The sequence below is a fragment of the Maniola jurtina genome, chromosome 8 (genome assembly GCF_905333055.1).
Source record: "Maniola jurtina chromosome 8, ilManJurt1.1, whole genome shotgun sequence".
NCBI lineage: Eukaryota > Metazoa > Arthropoda > Insecta > Lepidoptera > Nymphalidae > Maniola > Maniola jurtina.
In genome coordinates this window covers 12,291,796-12,315,989 of record NC_060036.1, presented here as the reverse complement: position 1 = coordinate 12,315,989, position 24,194 = coordinate 12,291,796, and the positions used below count along the sequence as shown (strand labels likewise).

At 38.9% G+C, this 24,194-nt stretch overlaps 1 protein-coding gene across 39 annotated transcripts in view; it reads left to right on the top strand.

Moving 5' to 3' along the window:
- The window catches only part of LOC123867727 (calcium-activated potassium channel slowpoke), a 114,924-nt gene that overhangs the window by 76,799 nt on the left and 13,931 nt on the right, over positions 1 to 24,194 (top strand). For 3 of the 39 annotated variants that reach the window (XM_045909906.1, XM_045909922.1, XM_045909945.1), the window contains 17 exons: positions 1,400 to 1,461; positions 1,548 to 1,553; positions 2,406 to 2,502; positions 4,224 to 4,335; positions 4,957 to 5,108; positions 5,832 to 5,999; positions 6,861 to 6,952; positions 10,232 to 10,342; positions 11,719 to 11,824; positions 13,896 to 14,048; positions 14,760 to 14,915; positions 16,409 to 16,521; positions 20,122 to 20,277; positions 21,199 to 21,275; positions 21,638 to 21,673; positions 22,570 to 22,635; positions 23,182 to 23,232. In XM_045909906.1, coding sequence (XP_045765862.1) covers positions 1,400 to 1,461; positions 1,548 to 1,553; positions 2,406 to 2,502; positions 4,224 to 4,335; positions 4,957 to 5,108; positions 5,832 to 5,999; positions 6,861 to 6,952; positions 10,232 to 10,342; positions 11,719 to 11,824; positions 13,896 to 14,048; positions 14,760 to 14,915; positions 16,409 to 16,521; positions 20,122 to 20,277; positions 21,199 to 21,275; positions 21,638 to 21,673; positions 22,570 to 22,635; positions 23,182 to 23,232 — 1,714 coding nt within the window. Of the gene's footprint in view, positions 1 to 1,399; positions 1,462 to 1,547; positions 1,554 to 2,405; positions 2,503 to 4,223; positions 4,336 to 4,956; positions 5,109 to 5,831; positions 6,000 to 6,860; positions 6,953 to 7,422; positions 7,515 to 8,015; positions 8,108 to 10,231; positions 10,343 to 11,290; positions 11,397 to 11,718; positions 11,825 to 13,895; positions 14,049 to 14,759; positions 14,916 to 15,342; positions 15,456 to 16,408; positions 16,522 to 20,121; positions 20,278 to 21,198; positions 21,276 to 21,637; positions 21,674 to 22,569; positions 22,636 to 23,181; positions 23,233 to 24,194 lie in introns of all 39 variants that reach the window. The other 36 variants (XM_045909936.1, XM_045909943.1, XM_045909940.1 and 33 more) reach the window with 29 other exon arrangements.

Below are 24,194 nucleotides of genomic sequence, written 5' to 3'. Positions count from 1 at the left end.
CGGGAAGTACCCTGTAGGTTTCTTTACAGAGGGACGGACACACAGACAGACAACTAAGTGATCCTATAAGGGTTCCTTTTGAGGTGCGGGGACAGACAGACAGACGACGAATTGATCCTATAAGGGTTCCTTTTTTTTCCTTTTGAGGTACGGAAGCCTAAGAACGAACTAAAAAGGGGAAAAAAACACATTTGAAAATGGCGCCATACAACCGCCATAATTATTGAATATTTAAAAAAATATATAGCCAGTGTCATTTAGGATGATGTTTGATACGATACCCCATACCTACATACAAATCTGTTACGGCATTTAGAAGTTATGGTGGAATGAAGAAAAAACATGAGCCCTCAAAATATTACACTCCTTTTTGAGCAGCAGTGTAATAAATATTCAGTTCCAGAGTCTAAATATTAGGTACCTAGTACGTACATCTAAAAATCCTGACATACATAAAGCTGACTCATTTCGCAAACGATGAATACTAAACAAAGACTTTAATCTTGTTAACATTATGATTTGATACGATCATAATATGAATCACTCGCATCTCTGAACAAAAGCTGTGATTTGATGAAAGCATGATTTTTATTGGCCATCAGCTATAATAAAAATTCAAGTTTGATTTATGTGCCATGAATGCTTACAATATTGAATAATCGAACAAATGTGAGTTGGACTCATACTCGAAGGGTTCCGTACAAGAAATACCTAACACTTCTTTTTTTTAATTTTCATGGCGGGAATTTTGAAATTCTTACTATTAGTTGCTGTAGTGCAACAGCAATAGAAATACAGATTCTGTGAAAATTTCAACTCTGTACCTATTAAGGTTCACGAGATACAGCCTGCTGACAGACAGACGAACGGACGGACAGGCGGACAAATAGCGGAGTCTTAGTAGTAGGGTCCTGTTAGCACCTTTCGGGTACGAAAACCTGAAAGCAATGTAATGCACAAGGTCTGTATACTGACTACAGAGTTAGAGATACCAAGGGAAGGTAACATAAAGTTACATCACCATCAAGTTGATGGTGATGTAACTTTACACACATCATCAAGTTGATGGCGATGTATAAAAACTTTACACACGTCATCGAGTTGATGGTGATGGCATCAACATCGGCGCTATAACCTTTCATGGGTTCTACATTTATTCCAGAAGATTCCTCCATCATTAGCTAGAATGCATTAGCATTTCACGTAGCCTATTTATTATTAATATCTCAAAACCAAATAGGCCCTCAGAAAGAGGATATGGAGCTGAGACCTGCCCCGCTGCTTAAAAGCGGGTTAGTAATTGCAGAATTTTACCTCTACTTCACTGAAGTACTCCTATCTCTATGATGAAGTAATAATATTTCTAAGGTTCTTACCGAATTTCTTTCTCTCATTCCAGGTAGTGTTGGTGTTCATTCTGAGTATAGCATCGCTCATCATCTACTTCATCGACGCGTCCAGGTAACACCCATTCCTTTGACTAGATTAGTTGCAAAATGTAGTTACAATATTAATTATACAATATCTTGTAATGCTGAATTCATAAGGAATACGTGAGTCCACAAACCAATGTGATATCAAATGTTTTGCTGGATATAGTAAATGTTAGCTTCTGTACCTGGGCTTGTGCTGATAGTAGTCAAGATACTAAAACATCTACTCTGAAATTCTGCTAAGTATTTATACTCATACTCCTCTGTAGCCTATGCTATTTCCTAATTTGTGGTCGCTAAAGAATTTTGTATATGTAGGCTATCTAAGTGCCGTATCACAGGTGATTTGAAAGTCACTCGCTGTCATCTACATCTTGAAATCTATGTATACCTGCAGGCTTAGCACCAAAGTTGTAATAATCTCATTGCCTCTATCGCAATTGTTGTTATTAGCTGAATTCGTAAGAATCTGACCACGGGTTTGCATTTTAGTCAATATCAGAACAGTGTCAGCTAAAAGTGTTACCTGTTACAATCGTCACACTGTAGCTATTAAACTTTGGTGCTGAGGCCCTTGTACTAAGCTCTAGACAAGAAAACGACGATCGCTTTTCCAATTTATATAAAAGGGTAAACAAAAAAGTTAAACCTACTAAAAGTTAGAGGGTTAAAATAAAGTTACACCTTGCTGCACCTTGGCTAGGCCTGCAGGTATTTCTGGTTTGTCTTGGTAATATGTGTTGAACAATATTGTGCACTATGCAGCTGTCGTAGCAACTTTGTGTAATATTTGGCCTACTAGAGGTGCTGTCTCTGTGTATTGTGTTACGGCCCTTAAATCTCTCTTGACTAATATCCGCTAGCCCTCAACTACAGCTGGTATCTGTATTAGAAGCTTAACCGTATGTTGGAGTGTATAATTGTATTTGCCTCGTATATTCCTCTTGTAAACATACTGTTATTTGTTTCTAGCGAGGAGGTGGAGCGATGCCAGAAATGGAGTGACAATATTACTCAGCAAATCGACCTTGCCTTTAACATATTTTTTATGGTCTACTTTTTTATACGAGTAAGTAATGGTGACTTGTGGGGAAATTTGCTGCGTTTTGGATTCAACAAATTACATGTGCAGTTCGGTAGGAAGTAACTGCATACAAAGAATTTAAAAAAATCAACATGGCAGGCCAAAACGACATTGACACGTTGAATGATTACATGAAGTGTAGTCATGTAGTAGTAGAATAAAGGGTTTCAGAAAAATCTGATGGTGGTATTCATGAGATAGTAATGGTTATATTCGATAGAAATAATGGGACGTATTCGATTGTAAAATCGACCATAAAACTTATATACCTAATTAATTATGTATTGTATGTAAAAACAGACCTTGTAGTTTTATGACATATTTAGCCAGGGTGGTTATTTGGTAAAGCAATTTTATGGTCGATGTTACACAAATCTTAAACTGGCAGAAATCAAGTGGTTTACCACACTGAAACATTATGGAAAAAGATGGTTCAATCCGACACCGGAGCATCCTCGGGAGATGTAAACTCCATAAAGAACAATTGCAAAGTTAGATTGCTTCGAGTTTTGTCACAATGCACAGTTGTAAAGAAGACTTTGCAATTGTGCATTGTGGAGTCTACATTCCCTGAGGATGCTTTGGTGTTGGAATGAATTATTTGGCGGATTATAGCAAATTAAGCTTGCATTTCCTTGTATAAATCACACTAATAATATTATAAAGGCAAAAGTTTGTATGTGAGTGTGTGTGTGTATGTTTGTTACTCCTTCACGCAAAAACTACTAGACGGATTTGGCTGAAATTTGGAATGGAAATAGATGATATCCTGGATTAGCACATTGGCTACTTTTTATCCCGGAAAATCAAAGAGTTTCCACGGGAATTTCGAAAACCCTTAATCCACGCGGGAGAAGCCGCGGGCATCGGCTAGTGCAAAAATAAAAAATGTAGGAAACTTATCAAATTCTACGTCTAGCTTACCAACGAAATGAATATTCGGAATTTTCTTTTTTAAAACAATTAACGGCTCTGTTTTCCAATGGCATAAGAGGCTGCTTTTCAAACTAAATCTGCAATAGCAAATTCTTTATTACCATTTCATATCCTCTTATGTTCCTAAGATCTCTATTGCAAAGGAGTTCTTTAAAGCAACTATTAGGTGAAAGAAAAAAAAACTTGTTACGGTTACGGTTTTTTCACCGTCAATAAAAGTAAAAAGGGCTCCACAAATCTGTTTGTAAACTTCGGGCCTGAATATTTTAACCTTAATCATGAAGGTATGAATATTGATTTGTGCAATCCAATTTGCTTTTTATTGGAAACTAGAGGATGCCCGCGACTTCGTCCGCGTGGGTTTCGGTTTTTAAAAATTCCATGGGAACTATTTGATTTTCCGGGATAAAAAGTTGCCTGTCAATTACAGGGACGCGAGCTACCTCGGTTCCAAATTTCATGCAAATCGTTTAAGCGGATGGGTATTTAGGAATCCCGTGGGAACTCTTTGATTTTCCGGGATAAAATATAAAATTTGCCTATGTCCATCCCCGGGATATAAGCTAACTCTGTACCAAATTTCAACAAAATCGGTTAAACTGTTGGACCGTGAAAAGATAGCAGACAGACAGACAGACACACTTTCCCATTTATAATATTAGTATGGATTAAAGTTTATCCACTTTGTATTCGTTAATTCCGGTTGTAGAAAATCATTGTATTCTGGAGATTGAAATTGTTGATTGAATATTTGTAATTTTCTTTTTCAGTTTATAGCAGCTAGTGACAAACTATGGTTCATGCTCGAGATGTATTCATTTGTAGATTATTTCACGATACCCCCATCCTTTGTATCAATATACCTGGATAGAACGTGGATAGGTGAGTCTTTGTATTACTGAGATGTAAACAGAGGTCAGTGAGTCGAAAACTGAAACTATACAGGACATATTTGGTGCTAGAAACTATTTTTTAGGGTTCCGTACCTTAAAAGGATAAATGGAACCCTTATAGGATCACTTTGTTGTCTGTCTGTCCGTCGTGTCTGTCAAGAAAACCTATAGGGTACTTCCCGTTGACCTAGAATCATGAAATTTAGTAGGTAGGTAGGTCTTATAGCACAAGTACAGGAATTTGAAACCTGAAACCGCGAATTTGTGGTTACATCATTTAAAAAAAATTAAAATGTGTTTCAATTTTTAAAGTAAGATAACTATACCAAGTGGGGTATCATATGAAAGGGCCTTACCTGTGTATTCTAAATCAGATTTACAAACTTGATCGTGTATGGCTAGCGTAATACATCTCAATGAAAAACCCCATGTCAAAATTCCATCATACTTTGCATAGGCGAAAGATATGATGTGATATAATAATAATAGGTGGTTAAAATATAAAACAAGCTTCAATGGATTCAGTTTTTGCCTCACTGATATCTCATTTTGAATGACATATTTTTGATTTTTTATTTCATATGGTATTTATCATTTTTATCTTCCCCAGGGCTAAGGTTTCTTCGAGCTCTACGCTTAATGACCGTGCCTGATATTTTGCAGTACCTCAATATATTAAAGACATCGAGCTCAATTCGTTTGGCGCAATTAGTTTCTATCTTTATATCAGTATGGCTTACAGCGGCCGGCATTATTCATTTAGTAAGTTGTATTTTTTCTTATCTTCGACATATTTAATTTAATAGATCTATTGACAGAGCTATTGTTGCATTTAGTTGATTCAATTGAGTCCATTGGCCATGTATTAAAACCTGTTCCCTTAGTATAAAAGTTGGGATTATTATCTTTGCTACAACTGCAATTTTTGATTGGTTGAATTTATGGTATTCTTGCTGCAATGTGTATTTTGGCCAATAATAATAGTTTCAACCAGTCAAAGGTGATTGCAATCGTCTCACTGTAAAAATATTAACTATGCTAATGGGACGTTTTCGCAAATATTACGGAAACCCAGAAAAATGCTTTAACAGCAAGTCGGTTCTACTTTCAACAAAGATAAAGAACATTTTTTTTACAGTTAGTCAATTAAAATACTACCACTTTTATAAGTCACGCCAATGTACCTGCGCAGAAATCTTACTTTTGAATAGCGCGAAGATGTTTCAGCCAATCATAGCGCGTACCCGTCCGCTATTGGTTGTTGTCTACGCGCTGCGAATTATGAGCGAGAGAGCATGAGTCACGGCTGTTCTTGTCTTTAAAATGTTAACGTCAAGCAATAAGATCTGCATTTTATTGGTGTACATCCGATTGAATCGGTGTGTGCTTAGGATTTTCTGCGCAAACGATATTTGCTGAAGCGACTCACTAAAGTCGTAGTACTGCATCCACAATCACCCGTAACATGAGTATGGCTTGTTTCAGTTGGAAAATTCTGGTGATCCACTGGAGTTTGACAATGCGCAATCATTGTCGTATTGGACGTGCGTGTACTTTCTGATAGTCACCATGTCCACTGTAGGTTACGGTGATGTGTTCTGTCACACTGTGCTTGGCAGAACGTTTTTGGTTTTTTTTCTTCTCGTCGGCTTGGTAAGTTCCATTCCCATATACTTCTATACTAACATTAACGATATCTATTCTAATTACTTAAACTTAAATTTACTACAATCTCTTAAAGTTCTAATTTGCAAGGAGGGGCAAGTAAGGATATAACTGTTTTAATCTACCTCGTTATTTATCGCTTCGGATCTAGGCGATATGTCATATGACACTTGACGGTCGAAACGAAGCGAAAAGACTTTAACTCGTGACGCGTTGCGCTTGCGATTCCTTGCATAAAGCCGTATTGAATAACAAAGCAAAAGGAAATATAACGATTGTTACCATAACAAGATACCATAATAGCTCACATGGGACTTGGTAGAGATCTGTACTTACTGGTTTAACGCACAGCTCGTTGAATGACGTAAGCCTGTTAGTGCACTCACTAGAGCATGTCCGAGCTGCCGGGAGCCGACGCCGGCCGCCTCGCCGACCGGTCGACCGGCCGCCGATCTATGCGCAACCTTCTAACGCTTCCGAGGAGCATCTTCGTACGAGACGAGCTTCCCTTCGATCGATGACTTCTTGCATGGATGTTCTGTTTCTTTTGCTTTGTTACGTGAAGACCACTCGCGCTGCAGGGGACCCGCTCCAGCGCCCAGCGGGCTCGCCCAGCCCGCGGCCGGGCCCGCGCTCCCCCCTCCCCCTCGCGTGCATGCGCACCTGTGCCTGGCTGTGTTCAGTTGCTCACATCACCGGTAGACACACACCCGTTCCTTTTCTTTTATTTTCGCTCCGCTATCGGCCACACTTCTCCGTCACCTAGCGACACGAGCCTCCGGGCGCCGTCGTGCCCCACGGCGGCGCCCGCGCAGACTCGCCTCCGACCGACACCGTGGTCTGTTGCAGGCGATGTTCGCTAGTAGCATTCCCGAAATTATAGAGCTGGTAGGAAGTAGGTCCAAGTACAGTGGCGAGCTGAAGCGCGAACACGGAAAAAGGTATCAGATTGATGTATACTCGAGAGCCGAAGCGACTCACCCCGCCGCGCGCGAGCTGGGTCGCTCCCCTCTCCATCACCTGCAGCTTGCTCAGTGCCGTCAGATGTATTGCGTTATCTACTCGCGCGCGCGCGCTCGCCGCCGCGGGGCCAGGCGCGCGCCGCGCCCGCGCCACGGCCGTGGGGCGGGCGCCACGCACGCCGCGTCCGCGCGCGGCCGGCGCGCGTGCGCGCACTACCATGCGTCTATACCGCGCGCCGCCAGCCGGCGACACGTTTCTCTTTGAGTTCTGTTCATCGATAGCTAGCGTCAGCCTGCATGCCCCCGTCCCTCACGCTTGCACTAGCGCTAGGTAGCTCGGCACGGCACCCGCACCTCAGTCGCACAGCCTCGCGCGCGGGTCGGGCCGGGCGGGGCGGGGCGGGGCGGGGGGCGGGCGGGGCGGTCGCTCACTGGGTTTGTGTGTATAGGCTGTGTTCGCCAGCTGGATCCCCGAGATCACGGAGCTGGCGGCGCAGCGCAACAAATACGGCGGCCGGTACAACAAGGACGTCCGCCGCAGGTACCCTGCTCTCACGCCCCCGCTCCGAGGGCCTCCTCTCACGGTTTCGATGACTTGGTTGATTGAATGCGGAGTTTGCTAATGAAATTTATTAATCCTTCACTAGAATCGGTCTCTCGGTGCCGTGGCGCATGCTCGAAGAGTTAGCTCCCGGCGGCCGCGCCCCTCTCCCGCTAGAGAGACAGGCGCGCGGTCGACCGACGCACTACTACATGCCTTTTTGTAATCACATGAGACACCATGAGCTTTGTAATCCTTCTAACGAGACTAGATCAGGAGAGAGCCGAGTAACGTTGTGTGATGCTGTCGATGACGTAGTGTTTGGTTTGTTCGCTTGCACACGCGCCTGTGCCACGCTGTAGCGCTAGCTCCGGCACCTCGCGACACACACAGCCAGTGCCGCGCCGCCCCGGCCGGCGCTCGCCGCGCCGCGTGGCGAGCGCCGGCCGCCGAGCCACGAGACTTGAATGTGAATGTCTTGTTTTGTCTGTCGGCGTCTAGGCGATATTTGCCAGTTGTATCCCAGAGATAATTGACTTAATCGGCACTAGACCCAAGTACGGCGGCACCCTCAAGAATGAGCGGGGACGCAGGTGAGCCGCTGTCTTCACTCCGTTCCGTGAATGTGTTCCGTGTTGTAAATCTATATCTTCCTTTTCCTCTCTTAGCACGCTTCTGTGTTCTCACTTTATCTTTGCGGGGCGCGAGTCCCGCTCGTTGTCTTTGTTTGAGTCGATATTGATTGTATTACTATGAATTGGTATTGATTCAGTTGACTAGTACCAGCAGATAGTGGCTAGTGTATCGTGACCTAGGCAATTATTATTTCTGTTAGTCGTACGTGCGTAATGAGGAATGCTATGGTAACGTAAGCTTAGTTGGGAGTACATGTTGAGTGGTACGTAGTGTTGTGGGCCGCTGGAGGTCGCCGCTTCCTCCGTACCCTGCCCCGACTCCTGCCTGCACGTCTATGTACGAGTAATTTGACCCTCTTTATCAGTTTTGTAATATGTAATGTACTTTTTGAGTCGACCCCTCGGTTGTTTAGTGTATGTACATAATTGTAACGTAAACATTCATAGAGCGTGGCAAGGCTGTGTGCATTGAGGACATTATTGATGCCAACTTAGCTTAGTTCTCGGCATACCATCCGTAAATAACTCATCTTAGCCAAGATATTACACGAATCATTCATACAGAGTTTTGAATTAATAATTTTGAAAATTATTTGCGAATTTATGCAGCCATAATGATGTAGAGATTTGTTACGTTTTATGATCAAAATGAATTCAGTTCCTTTGCCACACCTTAGATGAATACATAGATTGCATGAAGTATTTAGCTGGCAACTTTTTTGATCTAATTTTATTTATTTCCGACTACTAAACTCTCTTCTGTTTGCCGCGTTGTTGACCGCTGCGCTCTCTTTTGTACGTTTTTGTATGTATTAACTCACCAACCTCCATCATTGTAAATACATTTACTATCTTACTACACAAACACACCTAACACCTCTAAATCACATGCCGTGCCTAACCCCTTTTGATAGAACTTATAAAGAACTGAGTCTCGATTATATAAAAAAATCCATTTGTGATTCTTTCAAACATTCATTGAATGTTTTCAATTTTATGAACAGTACTGAGAGGCAAGCTATTGTGTCGTCGCCCTTCCGTAAATATTATTTCGACGTTGAAGACAGTAATTATGAATGTAGTTAAGTATTAGATAAATCCAATATTTTGGATAATATGTATTAAAAGCTACATTCTCATATTGTCTTTAGGTCCAACTTTAACATTCACCTTGAAGTCACATTACCCTGACTCATAAAAATATCAAAGATATGTTTGATTGTAAATTATACCTACATACGAATACGCCCTTAAACGTGCATTTGCTTTGAATATACAAAACTTTTGCTATAGGTAGTTCCAGACGTTTTATTTTGTTCATATTGTGTTTTATTTTTGTGTTTAGTGCGGTAGATAGCTACATATCCCTGAACGAAACTGAGATTGTTTATTTTTTTGTGGTAGGTATACTTAAGTGTTTTATATTTTCTTTTGAGTGATACTTCTGTGTAATTAATTGTCTTGGAAACGAACTTTAATTTTATTTATTGATAACGCTACCACAAATAAATGAACAAAGCTAATTGTGAATTATGGAGGTTTAAGCAGCAAAGTCTTCATTTTATTAATTCTTAGACATCTCTTTTATTATAAAGGTTTGATTGATCAATTGGATCTATAATAATGTTATTGTATTTAACAAAATTGGATCAGAATGAAGACCTTGTTTTAATTGTATTTTGTAGTCGTATCACGCTTAAATCATTTATAGTTTTGTTTAACATCTGGTGTGACTTCAACTTTGTCTAATTTGAACATTTTAAATTCTAGGAGGTCCCGGACGTTAGACAAATCTTCGAATTGCTGAACTTCTTCCTTCCTCTCTTTATTGTCAGAACTATGCTTTTGTGTAACTTTGCTTTTAAAAGTATAATTATTAAATTAAAGCAGTAAATAAAGACTTTGAGCTTTGGAAACTTTGAAATTTTCGGCTATTTTTCTAATGAAATGCAAACTCTTGAAGTATAAACTAAAGGCTAATTCTGAAAAATAAATTCGCTTTATCTGCTTCTTCAGTTATTTTCGTAGTAGATTTGAACAAACTTTACGAGTGGATGTTATAATATATTTGTACGATTTCAGGCATATAGTCGTATGTGGACATATAACATACGAATCAGTGAGCCATTTCTTAAAAGACTTCCTACATGAGGACCGAGAGGATGTGGATGTGGAGGTTGTTTTTTTACACAGGTAATATGACCGACCTTATATAATTTGACCATTTAAAGCCTGAAACTCAAAACGCGCGATAGCAGCGACGCGGGACGTCAGATTTTCTTATTCCAAAAAAAGAGAACTTTTCCTTTACCGCTTACCTACCGAATCGGAACTCCGATATTTCTACCGATATCGGGAAAGGAAGTGTTTTCCATTTTGAAAGATAATATTACATATTATTAGATAGTATTACAATTATGACATATTACAAGCAGACGTGGTGGACGAATAAAAGCACTGAATAGTGCTAACTGCTATACGAATCACAATATACGGTAGATCTAAGATATCGTACGTTGCGACGAAGCAAATTACACCGAACTCTCTAGATATTTCTCTACGGAGTAGGTACAATTATATACCTACTTTTAATACTTATTCAATAGTTCAATAATGGTTCCATTATCTTCTGGACATAACACCAGCCCCGGGGGAGATATACCAGTTGTGCTGGGCGCCTATATCTCTCTCACTGTATAGATAAAGGCGATCACACTACGGGATCAGCATAGATGCTGCGCTGGTGTAACTTTCCTTACAGTTCCTTGTATTACAAATCGAGTATAGTGCCCGGCAAACAACTTGGACCTGTAGCGGCGTAGTGAGAGAAAGTTGGCGAATCCGGGAAGTGAAAGTCGGCGTATCAACCAATCGCGTGCACTCGCGATGACTGGTCAACCAATCGCGTGCACCCGCCATTCGCGTCAATGCTCAAGTTGTTTGCCGGGCACTTATACACGCGTTTAGGGCAATGCGCGCGTCCTGACGTACGGTTGCCGTCGCGCGCTTTGTGTCTTACCAATTCTTTATCTTGCAAATAAAATATTTTAAGTTTTGAACAATAAATTAGATGCAAAGTAAGATTGATATATTGAGCGGGAGTGTAAGCGCGGGAGTCACGTGATCAAACGGCGCTTTCAGAAAGGAGCCTGACCTAGAGCTGGAAGGCCTCCTGAAGCGCCACTACACCACGGTGGAGTTTTTTCAGGGTACAATGATGAATGCCGTCGACCTTGAGCGAGTCAAGGTTAGCGTAACCGAATAGCGCTGGCAATTAGTTATCGCACGGCCCTAATTTTTATCATTGATACGCGTCCGATCGAACCAGTATTTTTATTCATTTATGTGCATAAGTCGGAATTTTTCTTATGTAAAGATGCTGTTTTCATAGTCACAGTAGGATTTGTCACTTTGGTAATTTGATCTTGTGGTTCCTTTAATGCAATCATTGCTTCACGGTGGGGGCGCAGCGGCCGCGCTCCGGCCCCACCGCACGCGTATTTGGTACGACCTAGAGTGCATGGTAACGCGGCCCGCGCCGGATCTGGTTAACTGAGCGTTGATGGCAGGAAACCGCCCGACCTGGAGCTCGAGGGCCTGTTCAAGAGACACTTTACCACTGTGGAATTCTTTCAAGGCACCATTATGAATCCAATCGATCTGCAGAGGGTGAAAGTAAGTAGCACTGCACATTCCGCGATGTGATCTTTGGGCGTGGTGTCGGTTTGAAGCTGTGCAGACTTGTCTTTCCTATAGACGTGCTCGTAGAGCGATGCTCGTTGTACCCTCTCAGACGAGACGGCGTCCTCTGGAGTGATGTACGGTTCCTTCTAATGCCATGACTGGGCTGTGTGTGTGCCTCGCTGTGTTGTGTCGCTCCCGCGACGGACTGGGCTCCTGTGTCTGTTGTACCTAAACTGGGTGTTGTGTGCGCGTTTGCCCACTCTGTGTACTCTAAACAATCGATACTAACTACTGTACAACTTGCATTTACTTTCCGAACAGTGCTAACTGCTAAATAAAACAAATTGGCATTAATGGTTGCCGCTGAAAGAGTTTCCGTTACAAAATTGGCTTTTACTCAGTAGATCGAAGTACAGATGTCGATTGTAGGTATTGTCGAGTGTTTACGGTAAGTCGTAGATGCATGGCTTGGTTACGGAATGGAATGCTGCTTGCAGTTGCATGTCACGTAGAACCATCTGCTTTTTCTTAATGAATGTTAGGTGCGCTGTTGATTAATCAAGTACTTAATTTGAACATTGCACTTTTCATTTATTTATATTGTTTTATGTATGTTAAAAGTCATGTTAGTAAATAGTTTTAAACTAACTTTTGTCCTTGATTTGACTATTAGTTCTTTAAGTAAGTATTTACTATTTGTAGGCTAATTCTTTGTTGTCGTTTTCTGTAAGGCCAAAGCTAGAGTTTTTAGGCTGCTGCAATATCCATACAAATATACCTAGTATTAAAGAACTGGGGAGTGACATTGGCTACTTTTTATCCATGGAAATCAAGTTAGCTACGGGACCTTTAAAAATCTAAAACTAGCAAGACAGTGTCGCAGATATCATCTCGATATCATCATAAAATTAAATTGAATCCTTAACTTGAAATCTAATTTCTTATTATTAAAATATTATTTGTACTTGAATATCTATCACAATGTAGCGCCCATAAGATTGTCGCTCTAGCTATGGCCTTAAATAAGGACATTAAAATTTTAAATTTTTTGTAATATATGGTAACGACTATAAACAGTAAGTGCCCACTTATTTACAATTTAAAAACTTTAATTTAATTCAATAACTAATTTAAACTTCAATTGTTGAGCTTTTATTATTCATTGAGTGACTATTATAAAGATATTTAAAATTATTGAAAGAACATCGAATTATCTAAATCAATGATAGTTAAATTATAGGTGTCGCTTGACTGAGACAGCTCGTAGGGTACTGGGTAGGGTGCGGGTTGCAGGCATCGATGTATACCTATGGATTAGCCTTTCCCATATAAATCGGACTGCACAAAGGCGCTTGAATCTTACGTCATTTTTTTTTAATAGGTAATAATATTAGCCAAAGTCAAATCAAAGTCACTAGTGACAAAGTCAATGGACTTTTGCAAATTCTATTGATTTGTTGAGCGCGTTTTTTATCTTCGAAGGGCCTATCCATATACGTCAATGGTTGCAGGAAGGTGATTGTGACTTTGAAAGCCTTGATTTTAATACGTCATTTGTCATCTTTCCCTCAACCCTCGGTCTATATCACGAGCTGTCCCAATGAAAACAGTAGGTATTAGAATTAAAAGATACGGAAATACCCGGGTTTTAATAAATATTTCTAATATTTCATCATTATAAAACTACCATATATCGTAGTATATACAGTTAAAACTAGAGAATATTATAAGGATACAGTTACCTAAATCGATTGAAATGGCAATGATAGTACTGATTCTGATCGCAACTTTTTAGAGAATTCGCATCTTTTTCTTACCAATGTAATAAGAAAAGGATAGACAATCTAATTTCCTAATTAAAAACTGTCAAATCTCGTGACTTTAGATGCCAGTTTCAAGAATATTTTTTGTAGAGTAGCGCTAAAATTTTGATTATTCAATTTAAAATTCATTTTCCGTCCCTTATTAGCAATATTAAAAAGAAAAATATGCAGATATCTAAAAGTTTGGAGAGCATCAGAATCGACGCCATTACCTAGTTAAAACTATTGCATATATTTAGGTGCACGAAGCGGACGCGTGTTTGGTTCTGGCCAACAAATATTGCCAAGACCCGGACGCTGAGGATGCGGCGAACATTATGAGGGTTATATCCATTAAGAACTACTCCGACGACATCAGGGTCATCATACAGCTGATGCAGTACCACAATAAGGTCAGTTAGAGGTCACTTCAAACTACTAGTGAGTATGAAAAGCTTTCGTGTTTCGTACTATCAATAAATACTGGCGTAGGATGTGGCGGATATTATGACGGCTGTATTCATTAAGAACCACAATGACATCAGGGTTATCATCCGGCCGATGCAGTACCATAAGATCTGTCAGGTCACTCCAAACATCTTGTTCGCGTTAAAAAATTTAGCGAGTCGTTTATTTGTGAGTATCTTACAACAAATACTCGCCAAGACTCTGAGGATACAGCAATCATTATTAGAGTTTTGAAATTATATGAAATTTTCCGACAACCTCAGGGGCATAATAGATAAAAGTCAGTCGAAGGGCATACCAAACTTCTTGTTCACATTAAGTGAAAATTCACTTGCGAGTTATTCTCTTCTAACTATACAATCTGTTGCTGTTGCTTTCCCGTACACTGATGCTCAGGATCCTTATATGGGCGTACCCTTCAAATATCCAGATGAAAGTCTTGTCAGCTTTTCTGAGATGCCCAGTCCTTTTAATTTGGTCTGTCCAAAATTCTCTAATATGGACGTCAATTATTGCTGACCAGACCATATTCATCTATGAATACAAATTTTTATATTCAAACGTTAGGACGACGTTCGAAACGCTCAGACAATATTATAAATTCTGTGGCTTAGATAGCTCAACTTGATTAACTTTTTTCTTTTCTCCAATTCTAGGCCTACCTACTTAACATTCCATCCTGGGACTGGAAGCAGGGAGATGACGTCATTTGTTTAGCGGAGCTGAAGTTGGGTTTTATCGCGCAAAGCTGTCTGGCGCCCGGTTTCTCCACTATGATGGCCAACCTTTTCGCTATGAGAAGTTTTAAAACGGTCAGCTTTCTTTTCAGTAACTTTACACTTTTAGTTTGTAAGTTGTTTCCAAAACATCCCTTAACTAATGCAACATGTCTGTACTCTGTTTATACCCGCAATGTTTGTGGTAAGATTGGCAAACATTTACGCAAGGTTTTTAAAAATCAGTTTGCGAAAATACGTAGAAAAAAATAGGCACTGTTAAAAAAATTTAATTCAATGGCCGATTTCGAGACGATTCTCAAACTACTTAGTTTTTAACTGAAACTGCATAAAATGGTATTGCTAAATTGTAAATCAATTTAGATCTTAATCGGATTTTCCTAAAAATCACAGTTGCCTCTTATCCAATCTGCATTCAAGGACTTTCGAGCTAAAGTCAAAAGATATCAATAATGTTTACGAATGTTTGGTGTCTAACAAAACCTATGCGGCATTTTCGCAGTCACGGAAAAAGGCTAAATGGACATATGACTACAAAAGAGGTACCGGAATGGAGATGTACACCGACACTCTCGGTCCAAGTTTTATTGGAATGGTGTTCATACATGCAGCGGAGTAAGTGGACTAGAAAACGCTTACAGGCTGTGAGGCAACGCCAATTGAACTCATGTATCGGTTCAATCACATCCCATAACGTGGCCTACGAAGACGTCACTAACTTAAAAAAAAAATCGTACACATGGCTTCGTTTTTCTGCAAGCTTATCGCCCCCGCAGACTACAAACTAAACTATCAACCGATAGTTTATCCTACATCTGATTTTTTTTAGTTTTTCATAGCATCTGAATTATTGGACGGTAAAATTTTGTAATCTGCGAGGGTCTTACGGTCTCTACCTACGTAGTCCATGTTTTCTTGAAATAGTTATATGCACCAAATAATGATAGCAGTCCTGATGAATAGACTAAGAAACTAGAATAGCAATAGGTCTGAAAATATTCCTGATACTAATATAGAAGCTAAATACCCGCGGAATGAAAGATTAGTTCACTGGCATAACAATGTTTGGTAGGGTGACTGACGTATCAACTCCTAACTGTTAAAACCATAGGTTGTGACCTATGAACTTTTTGAAACTACCCCCATATATCATTGTTCTTCAAGACACCCGATTTTATTAAGACATCAAACTGTGATGCAATGCAATCCATGTTATAATGGCAATGTTTTGGATTGGTCAATGCCCCGAAAATTTAATAACCCCATCAACAGAGAACACCAGAATATGCAAAAGTCCATATTATTTTATTCGTCATAGTATTTTCTGAGATTTGGATATCTATTACTGACATTTCCTGACATTATGACTGATTTATGACAATAATGACCCGCTCGTTTCCGTAACTCATCTATAAATAGAACATATTAAGATATTGCCAAAAACCCTACCATTGTTACGTCATTGGCTAAACTTTAACTACCAAGCACTATAGGAACTTTAACCAGGACTGTGATTGGCTGTGACTAACACGGCACGAGCTTTAGCATTTCTCATTGGTTGATTGCAGTCCCCCGACACTCAGGCTTGGCAGAACGATTACCTGCAGGGCACAGGCTGTGAGATGTACACGGAAACTCTGTCGACTTCCTTTACGGGAATGACCTTTTCACAAGCTAGCGAGTAAGATTAATGAATATACCTTCTTCGCTTCCCTTCTAGTTTTTTAAGCATATCTATCTATTATTTTAAAGGAACGCCACATTAAGATGCCTTTCTATAACTTATACATACATGTTTTCACTAATTGTAATGGGTACACAAATATTTGGGTAAAATCATCATGTAAGCATCAGCATTTAAAATCACTGACTCGCTTATTCCATGTTTTCATGATTGTTTTTTTTGTTAACTAACATGTATTGTGTAAAATCTTCTGTTTACTATCGATTTTATATTTGTGATCAATAATAACCTTGTCCTTTTTCTGGTATCTTTGTTTGCTAAATGTTTAGGTATTATATACCTACTGACGTTTAAAGCTGTGGTTTCCTAAGATAGGCATGCCGTTATATCATAGCAATGATAACATTACTGAATAACGCATTTATTTGACAAGGATTTGGGAGTCGAAAAAGCCAAAAAGTACATTAGAAGAATTTAGGTGGCTGCCTGGTTTCCAAGGAACCGAGAATAAACTTTTTTCCGGTTCTTTAAAAATCTCTGCATATCGTTTCTATTGGGTTATGTTTTTAAAATGTCTGTGTTTTTTTTTTTTTATTAAATCCAGGAAACCACGACATCTTGTTTCAATAGACAACGTTTCAGAGAAGTCCTTCGACACTATAAAGCTGCCGCTTTGCACTATCCTAGAAAACTAAAGCTTTAACCGTAACCTTTCAGTTTGCTACTCGAATAATCCAATCTAATAGAAATATGTATTACAAGTATAGATACATATACCGTTTCAATGAGACGGCTCTTGAGGTAATGCGCAGGTTGCGTGAAGGTCAAAGATGACGTAAAAATCAAGGAATTCTAAATGTTGTATAGAAGCAGACCACCCAAACAGTAGACCCCTTAAAATTTGTTGATAGACAATTATCTTCAATTGTTCTTCTGGACACTGATCTACATGAAACTGTGAACATTATTATGAATCTTAAATCTAACAGTGCACCAGGATTGGACAATATTCCAACTAAGTTTCTTAAACTGGCCATACATATAATTGCACCAATAATTTGTCACTTAGCTAATCTCTGTTTCAAGTTAGGTGTATTTCCTTCAATTTTGAAACAGTCCATCGTTACACCAGTATTTAAAAGTGGAAATAGTAAGGATATTAATAATTACAGGCCAATTTCTGTTTTACCATCCATTGCGAAAGTCTTAGAAAAATTAATAAATTCAAGATTAATTAGTTATTTGAATAAATTTAATATTCTCTCTAATTCCCAATATGGATTTAGACAAGGAAAATCCACAGAGGATGCAGTAATAGCGCTAACATCACTTATTTCAGAACACTTAGACAAAGGCAAAAAATGTTTAACCGTTTTCCTGGACATAAAAAAAGCATTTGATACTGTTTCTGTGCCTCTGCTTATACAGAAACTTGAAAAAATTGGCATTAGAGATAAAGCACTGTTATTACTCAAAGATTATCTGCATGATAGAACTCAGCGGGTCAAAATCGGGGATTATGTTAGCGATGACTCTAATTTGACATTTGGCGTCCCTCAAGGTAGTGTATTAGGACCAACTCTGTTTCTAATATACATAAATGACTTGTGTAATTTAAAACTTGACGGTGGCCATGTGTTCTCTTATGCAGATGATACTGCTATAGTGTTCTCAAGTACGTCATGGAACTCTGTTAGAAAGATGGTTGAATCAGGCCTTTCAAAAATCTCTCAATGGCTACAGTCTAACCTTTTAACGTTAAATACTGAAAAATCTAATTATATATGTTTTACAATCAATTCAAAAACTCAGCCTAGCAATGATTTCCAAGTTAAGATTCATAAATGTAATAATCTAAGTTCTGTAAACTGTAACTGTCCTGTCCTTAGTAAAGTAAGCACAATCAAATATCTTGGCATAATGTTAGATTGGCGACTCTCGTGGCATCCGCATGTCGAATTTGTAAATGGCAGAATCAGGAAACTTATCTGGATTTTTAAAACTCTGAGGCATGTGACGACGAAAAAATTGTTAACGCAGATTTATGTAACATTGGGTCAATCCATCTTGGGATACTGCATCCCAGTATGGGGTGCAGCTTCAAAAATAAAGTTTCTTGAAGTGGAACGAGGTCAAAGGTCCTTACTGAAAGTAATGTTTTTCAAACCATATAGATTTCCAACTTTAGACCTGTATAGACAAAGTGAATTGCTAACGGTTCGAAAATTGTATATATTATTCTCATTATTGAAAGTGCATAAAAATGTACCTTTTGACACTGACAAACTTAAAAAGACGAGAAGGAACAAGGTTTTATATTCAATTCCAAGTAAAACAAAATTTGCGTCACAGCAATTTAATAGGAAATCGAGTCATCTTTACAACATAGTTAATAATAAATTAAATATTTATCCATTATCATTTCATAATTGCAAAAAAGTTCTTGTTGAGTGGTTGCTTAAATTAAATTATCATGAAACTGAAGATCTGATGCAACAAGTGCATACTTAACAAAAAGTGCACGTACTTTCATGTCCAAAATTTAAATTCACATTTATTTATTTTTAAAGCACTGAGCTTTAAATCCCAAGCACTGTCACGTACCTACACACATCCATGCACACGGTCACACCCACACACACACCCACCCACCCACCCACACACACACGCACGCACGCACACACACACACACACACACGCGCACGCACACACACACACACACACACACACACACACACACACACACACACACACACACACATCTTGTATTTAGCAGTAGATTTACTATTTAATTTTATATAACTGTAACTCTAAAATTACCTAATATTGCTTATTTTTTTTTACTCTCATTTGTTTAATAATTAATTTGCTTATTACTTTTAGAAACTACTTATTTATTTCCATTGTAACAGAATATGCTATGGAAGAGCGGGGCCGCCCGCCACAAGTACTAGTTTAATACTAGTCACTTACTGGGACGGTCCCAATTTCTATGTTATATGTAAACTTGTTTTATACCGAAATAAATATTTTTGTATTTTTTTTTTGTATTAGAAGCAAGCATTACTTTGCGGAAGTCCATGATATACAAGGAACCAAAAGCTTAATTTGCTATAATCCGCTAAACCAGACATATCTGTATAGTGCAACATGTAGCATGCGATATGCACCGCCCGCCTTCCCTCTGCTAAACATGCAGGAAAAGCTAGCCACCAAGCAAAGAATACTTTACAAAAAAATTACAAAGTTTGCAATTGGGCATTTTAAGGTCTACATATCCTGAGGATGCTCCGGTGTCGGGGCGAAACGTGCGTCGAGTGGTTTTGGTGGCTGGCTTTTCCTGCATGTTTAGTAGTGCGAGGGCGGGCAGTGAATATCGCATGCAAAATCTGTATGGTGCAGTTATGGTGTATCTGCACCATACAGATTTGTCTGGTATAGCGGATTATAGCAAATTAAGCTTTTGGTTCCTTGCATATCAAGGAATTCAACGGCACTGTTTCGCTCTCACAACCCGTATACCCCAGGAGTTACCTCAGTGAAGTGATATACCTATACAATTTAGTGAACTTGATAAAGAAACATTTTCTCCCGCAGGTTATGTTTTACGAAGTTGAAATTGCTCCTTTTGGCGATCGAGATCAAAGGCGAGGAAGGGACGGACAGCAAAATCTCAATAAACCCACGCAACGCGAAGATACATGCGAACACACAAGGTTTCTTTATTGCACAGTCCGCGGATGAGGTTAAAAGGTACATACCATCATCAATTCATTGCCGACTCACTACTGAGCACGGGTCTCCTCTCACGATGAGAAGGGTTTATGCCATAGTCCATCACGCTGGCCAAATGCGGATTGGAAGACTTCACACACCTTTGAGAACATTATGGAGAACTCTCAGGCATGCAGGGTTCTTCACGATGTTTTCCTTTACCGTTAAAGCAAGTGAAATTTGATTCCTTAAAAGTGCGTGCCCGGAATCAAACCCTGGACTCCCCCCCCCCCCTGGAGACCGAAGTCTTAACCACTAGGCTATTACCGTGCTAGAAGTTTAATTGAACTGAATACTAAAACTCCAATCAATTTTGATGCACCTGAATTATTGAAATGATAGCTTCGGTCCTAGTCATTGCCCGCATAAAATTGGGGCCAAGGTCAGGGAAGTTTGAAGATTGAAGAAAACTTTGAAGTGAAATTTAAGGTATTATAATATTTCGCCTTGTGACAGTTTCATGCCCAATTTCAGCTTAAAACTATATACAACCATAGATAAATTTCAAAAAGGTCTAAAGTTAAAGATACCGAAGAATCGTTATTTTATTGCTTGCGTCGAATTTTTCATTATTACTTTTTACTGTTATGGATCGATTATTATGGATCTTGAATACTTTCGTAACAGGAGTGCAACAATATGTGAATACCGGATTCCAACAATCCTGATGCTGCAGAGGTACTAACCACGAGCATTGCTGATTGTCAATTGATATTATGGGTTTCAAGTAAACACTGATGGAATTTCCAACTCCTCAACTCTGATGCTTTAGAGGTTATTTCTACGTAATCATGCGGATGGGGATCTATCGATTATTACGATAGCTATATTTATAATTGTGGATAAAAAAACGTGTAGGTAGGTACTTTAAGTTTTTATGTTCCTTATTTTTATTTCCAGGGCTTGGTTTTATTGCAAAGCGTGCCACGAAGACATCAAAGACGAGACACTCATCAAAAAATGCAAATGTAAAAATTGTAAGTTTCATATGATATTTTAATTATTGATATCTTACTAATTGTATACCTAATAATATTATTATTGTTTTCCTGTTTTCCAAGAGAACCATGACAGATTATAATACTTTTTTGTATACTTTGTAAGTAAAATAAAAGTGTTTAGTTCAATCAAAATTCTGTGACATTCTTTCTGGGACTATCTTAACATCACTTGCTGTCTCTGTGACCACAAAACACTTTCTCTATTTAGTTTTTCTTTTCAATGTACCTGTTCTATGTCACTTGTGTTACACTTAGGAACATGTAAAGCGCAAAGTGAACGCCACGCCATGTGTTCTTGTATCTGTAAACATTAATGATATATTCGGCTAAACTTTTAGTGACCGCGCACCAGCGGAAGGTCGGAGCCGACATAGGTAACTTGCACCACACAATAAGCATACAGATTGACGTTTTTCAATTTATTTTCGTGTCTATATGATTTTGAGTTGCTTTAGTGGTGTTGCGTCCGTACCTCACTGACTGGATCGGCTGCAAGCCATTCTCGATCCGTGCTCGTTCACACCCTATACTTAGCGATCATTGTGTTTGTCTGCTCGCTCGTGAATGGATACGCCCGACACAATAAAGCACTTGACACTTCACTTATGCCTCTTGACAAGTTTCTTGCTCTGTTCTGATTTGTTTCCAATCAGAGCTCTCCAGTGCATCATTCAATATTGTACAAATGTCGCGAGCGCGTAGCGAAACGTGCTTACACGGTTGAGCCACTATATTTTGCAAAGCACACTTTTACTAAGTTATTCGAATGAAGGCGTAGTTATAAATTGATATGATGCACTACGAAGCCCAACGAGGCTTACTTGCATGAAATTAAAGTAGAGTTGAAACTCGCAACGCAATTTGCACTTTCATTTATTCCCGAACACTTAGTTTAAACACTGTCTAAAATTCAAATCCATGAAAGCATGTCTCAGAAAATCAGAGTGATTCGAAGACGCTAAAAATTCTCATCGGGAGTGAGCTTTGAAACGATACAAAGGCTTCATAGGACAGTTCCAGCTTGTCTGTGCTAATGACAGTGACTAACGCACGGTCGAGGATCCGGTCGCTACTCATATCATCAAACGCATTTAGTAGAATCAATTTCATAATTTTACAATGCCTAAATTCTGCTAAATGACGTTTCGTAGACTTCAAAGTTGGAAGTTGGTACAGTTGTAAACTTGGTTCTACTAAGTTCAAGCATCAATTCCCGATCAGTCGAACAGGAGCGTGCCTTCCGTATGTGTCAGTGTTTACATTTTTGCAGATGTCGGAATGATGATGATGCAGACGGGGATGGTGAAACAAAGTAATACTTATCGAAGTGTCGATGGTACGGAACGTATTGAATTGCCAAAAACAACCGTACCTCACAATACTAGTTTTCTTGCATCAACTAACAATTTGCTCAAAACTGTTATAAAATTGGGCTAAAGTATGCTAATTCACCGATGAACAATACACGCAAATAGAAAGCGGCAATGCTACATCACGAATTTTAACTGCGATAATATTATTGCTTGACAGTGATAGAACTATAAGAACCTTCCAAACTAGGGACACTATAGATACGCTTTTGGTTACCAATCACCTATACCTGTCGGACTCTTTACAGCAAATTAACTGGAGATTTTCTAAATTGATTAAAGCAATTTTATATTGTTAATGCACGGGAATTGGTTACCAAAAGCTGCTGAACACCTTTGGCCATCTAATAAGTCAAATTATATCTATATGAAGTCTAAGCTTTGCATTTCTATCTGTATTTATCTATTGTCTGCCTTATTCCTGTTCCTATTTCAGTTTATAAACAGGATGTTAATGGTTTAATGTAACACGTAAGCCTGTATCAGTATTAAATCTTTGTTTCTCGATTCAGTGGCTACATTCAGGAAAGGCGTACGAGCCGTCCAGATGGTTGGCCGGGCAAGTACGTAACTCAAGTATACGTTAACGTGTAAATGTCGATGTGGTGTTCGACGCGAGGTGTCGTTGTCGCACGCACCGGTTATAGCAATACCGTGTCCTGTTATCATTGTCTTGTATACGTTATCTATGTGCATTTTATACAGCAGTTAGATGTTCCGCCTCTCTATTAGCCTTAAACATAGAGAGACATAATATTTTGTGATGTCGTTTTGTTTTTGGTCTTGTTATTGTTATTATCTTATCAAAACAGACATTTATTCTAGGAGTATCTTTGAACCTTAATTTTTCTGCATCGATTATAAATAGCCCCTCTGAAATTGATGTTGTATCGTCATAGATTGAGATTACGTGCTTATAATTTGTTACGATGAAATTTTCTAATTCTTATTCATTTACATAGGGAAAGTATAATTTAAAATTAGATGGCCCCGCCTCAATAGAATTCCAACTTGCAAGGACCTTGCAGTGGTCGATCAATGCCTCAGATTCCGTCGATAATTTGGTATACGCTACTGTACATCGTGTAAGACCTAAGAATTTCATTAGAGCTCAAACACAGTAATCCTAGATCGCTAGAACACTCGGTGCCATCTCCTGGTAATCACCTCTTAAAATCTCATTCCATTTCCTAATAACATTAGTCATTTTCATAATATCTTAAAAATAATTTAATAGAGTAACTGAATTTAAAAGTAGTTTAGTGTTTAGAAGTTTAGAACCACACAGCGCTTGTCAAATGTTTCATGTTGTTTGTTTGGTTTTGGTCGTAGTGTGTTGCATGTGAATGGTTTTATTGGTATTAAACTCTAATATTATTAAAATCTAACAAGAATTTAAATTGATGTTTTCATAATCGTTTATGTTGACTTCTAATACATCAGTTTCACCTTTGATACCAAAATCTTGTACTTATCAGATTTTTGTTTGTTGAAAATTCAATAAATTCAAAGTCATTAACATTTT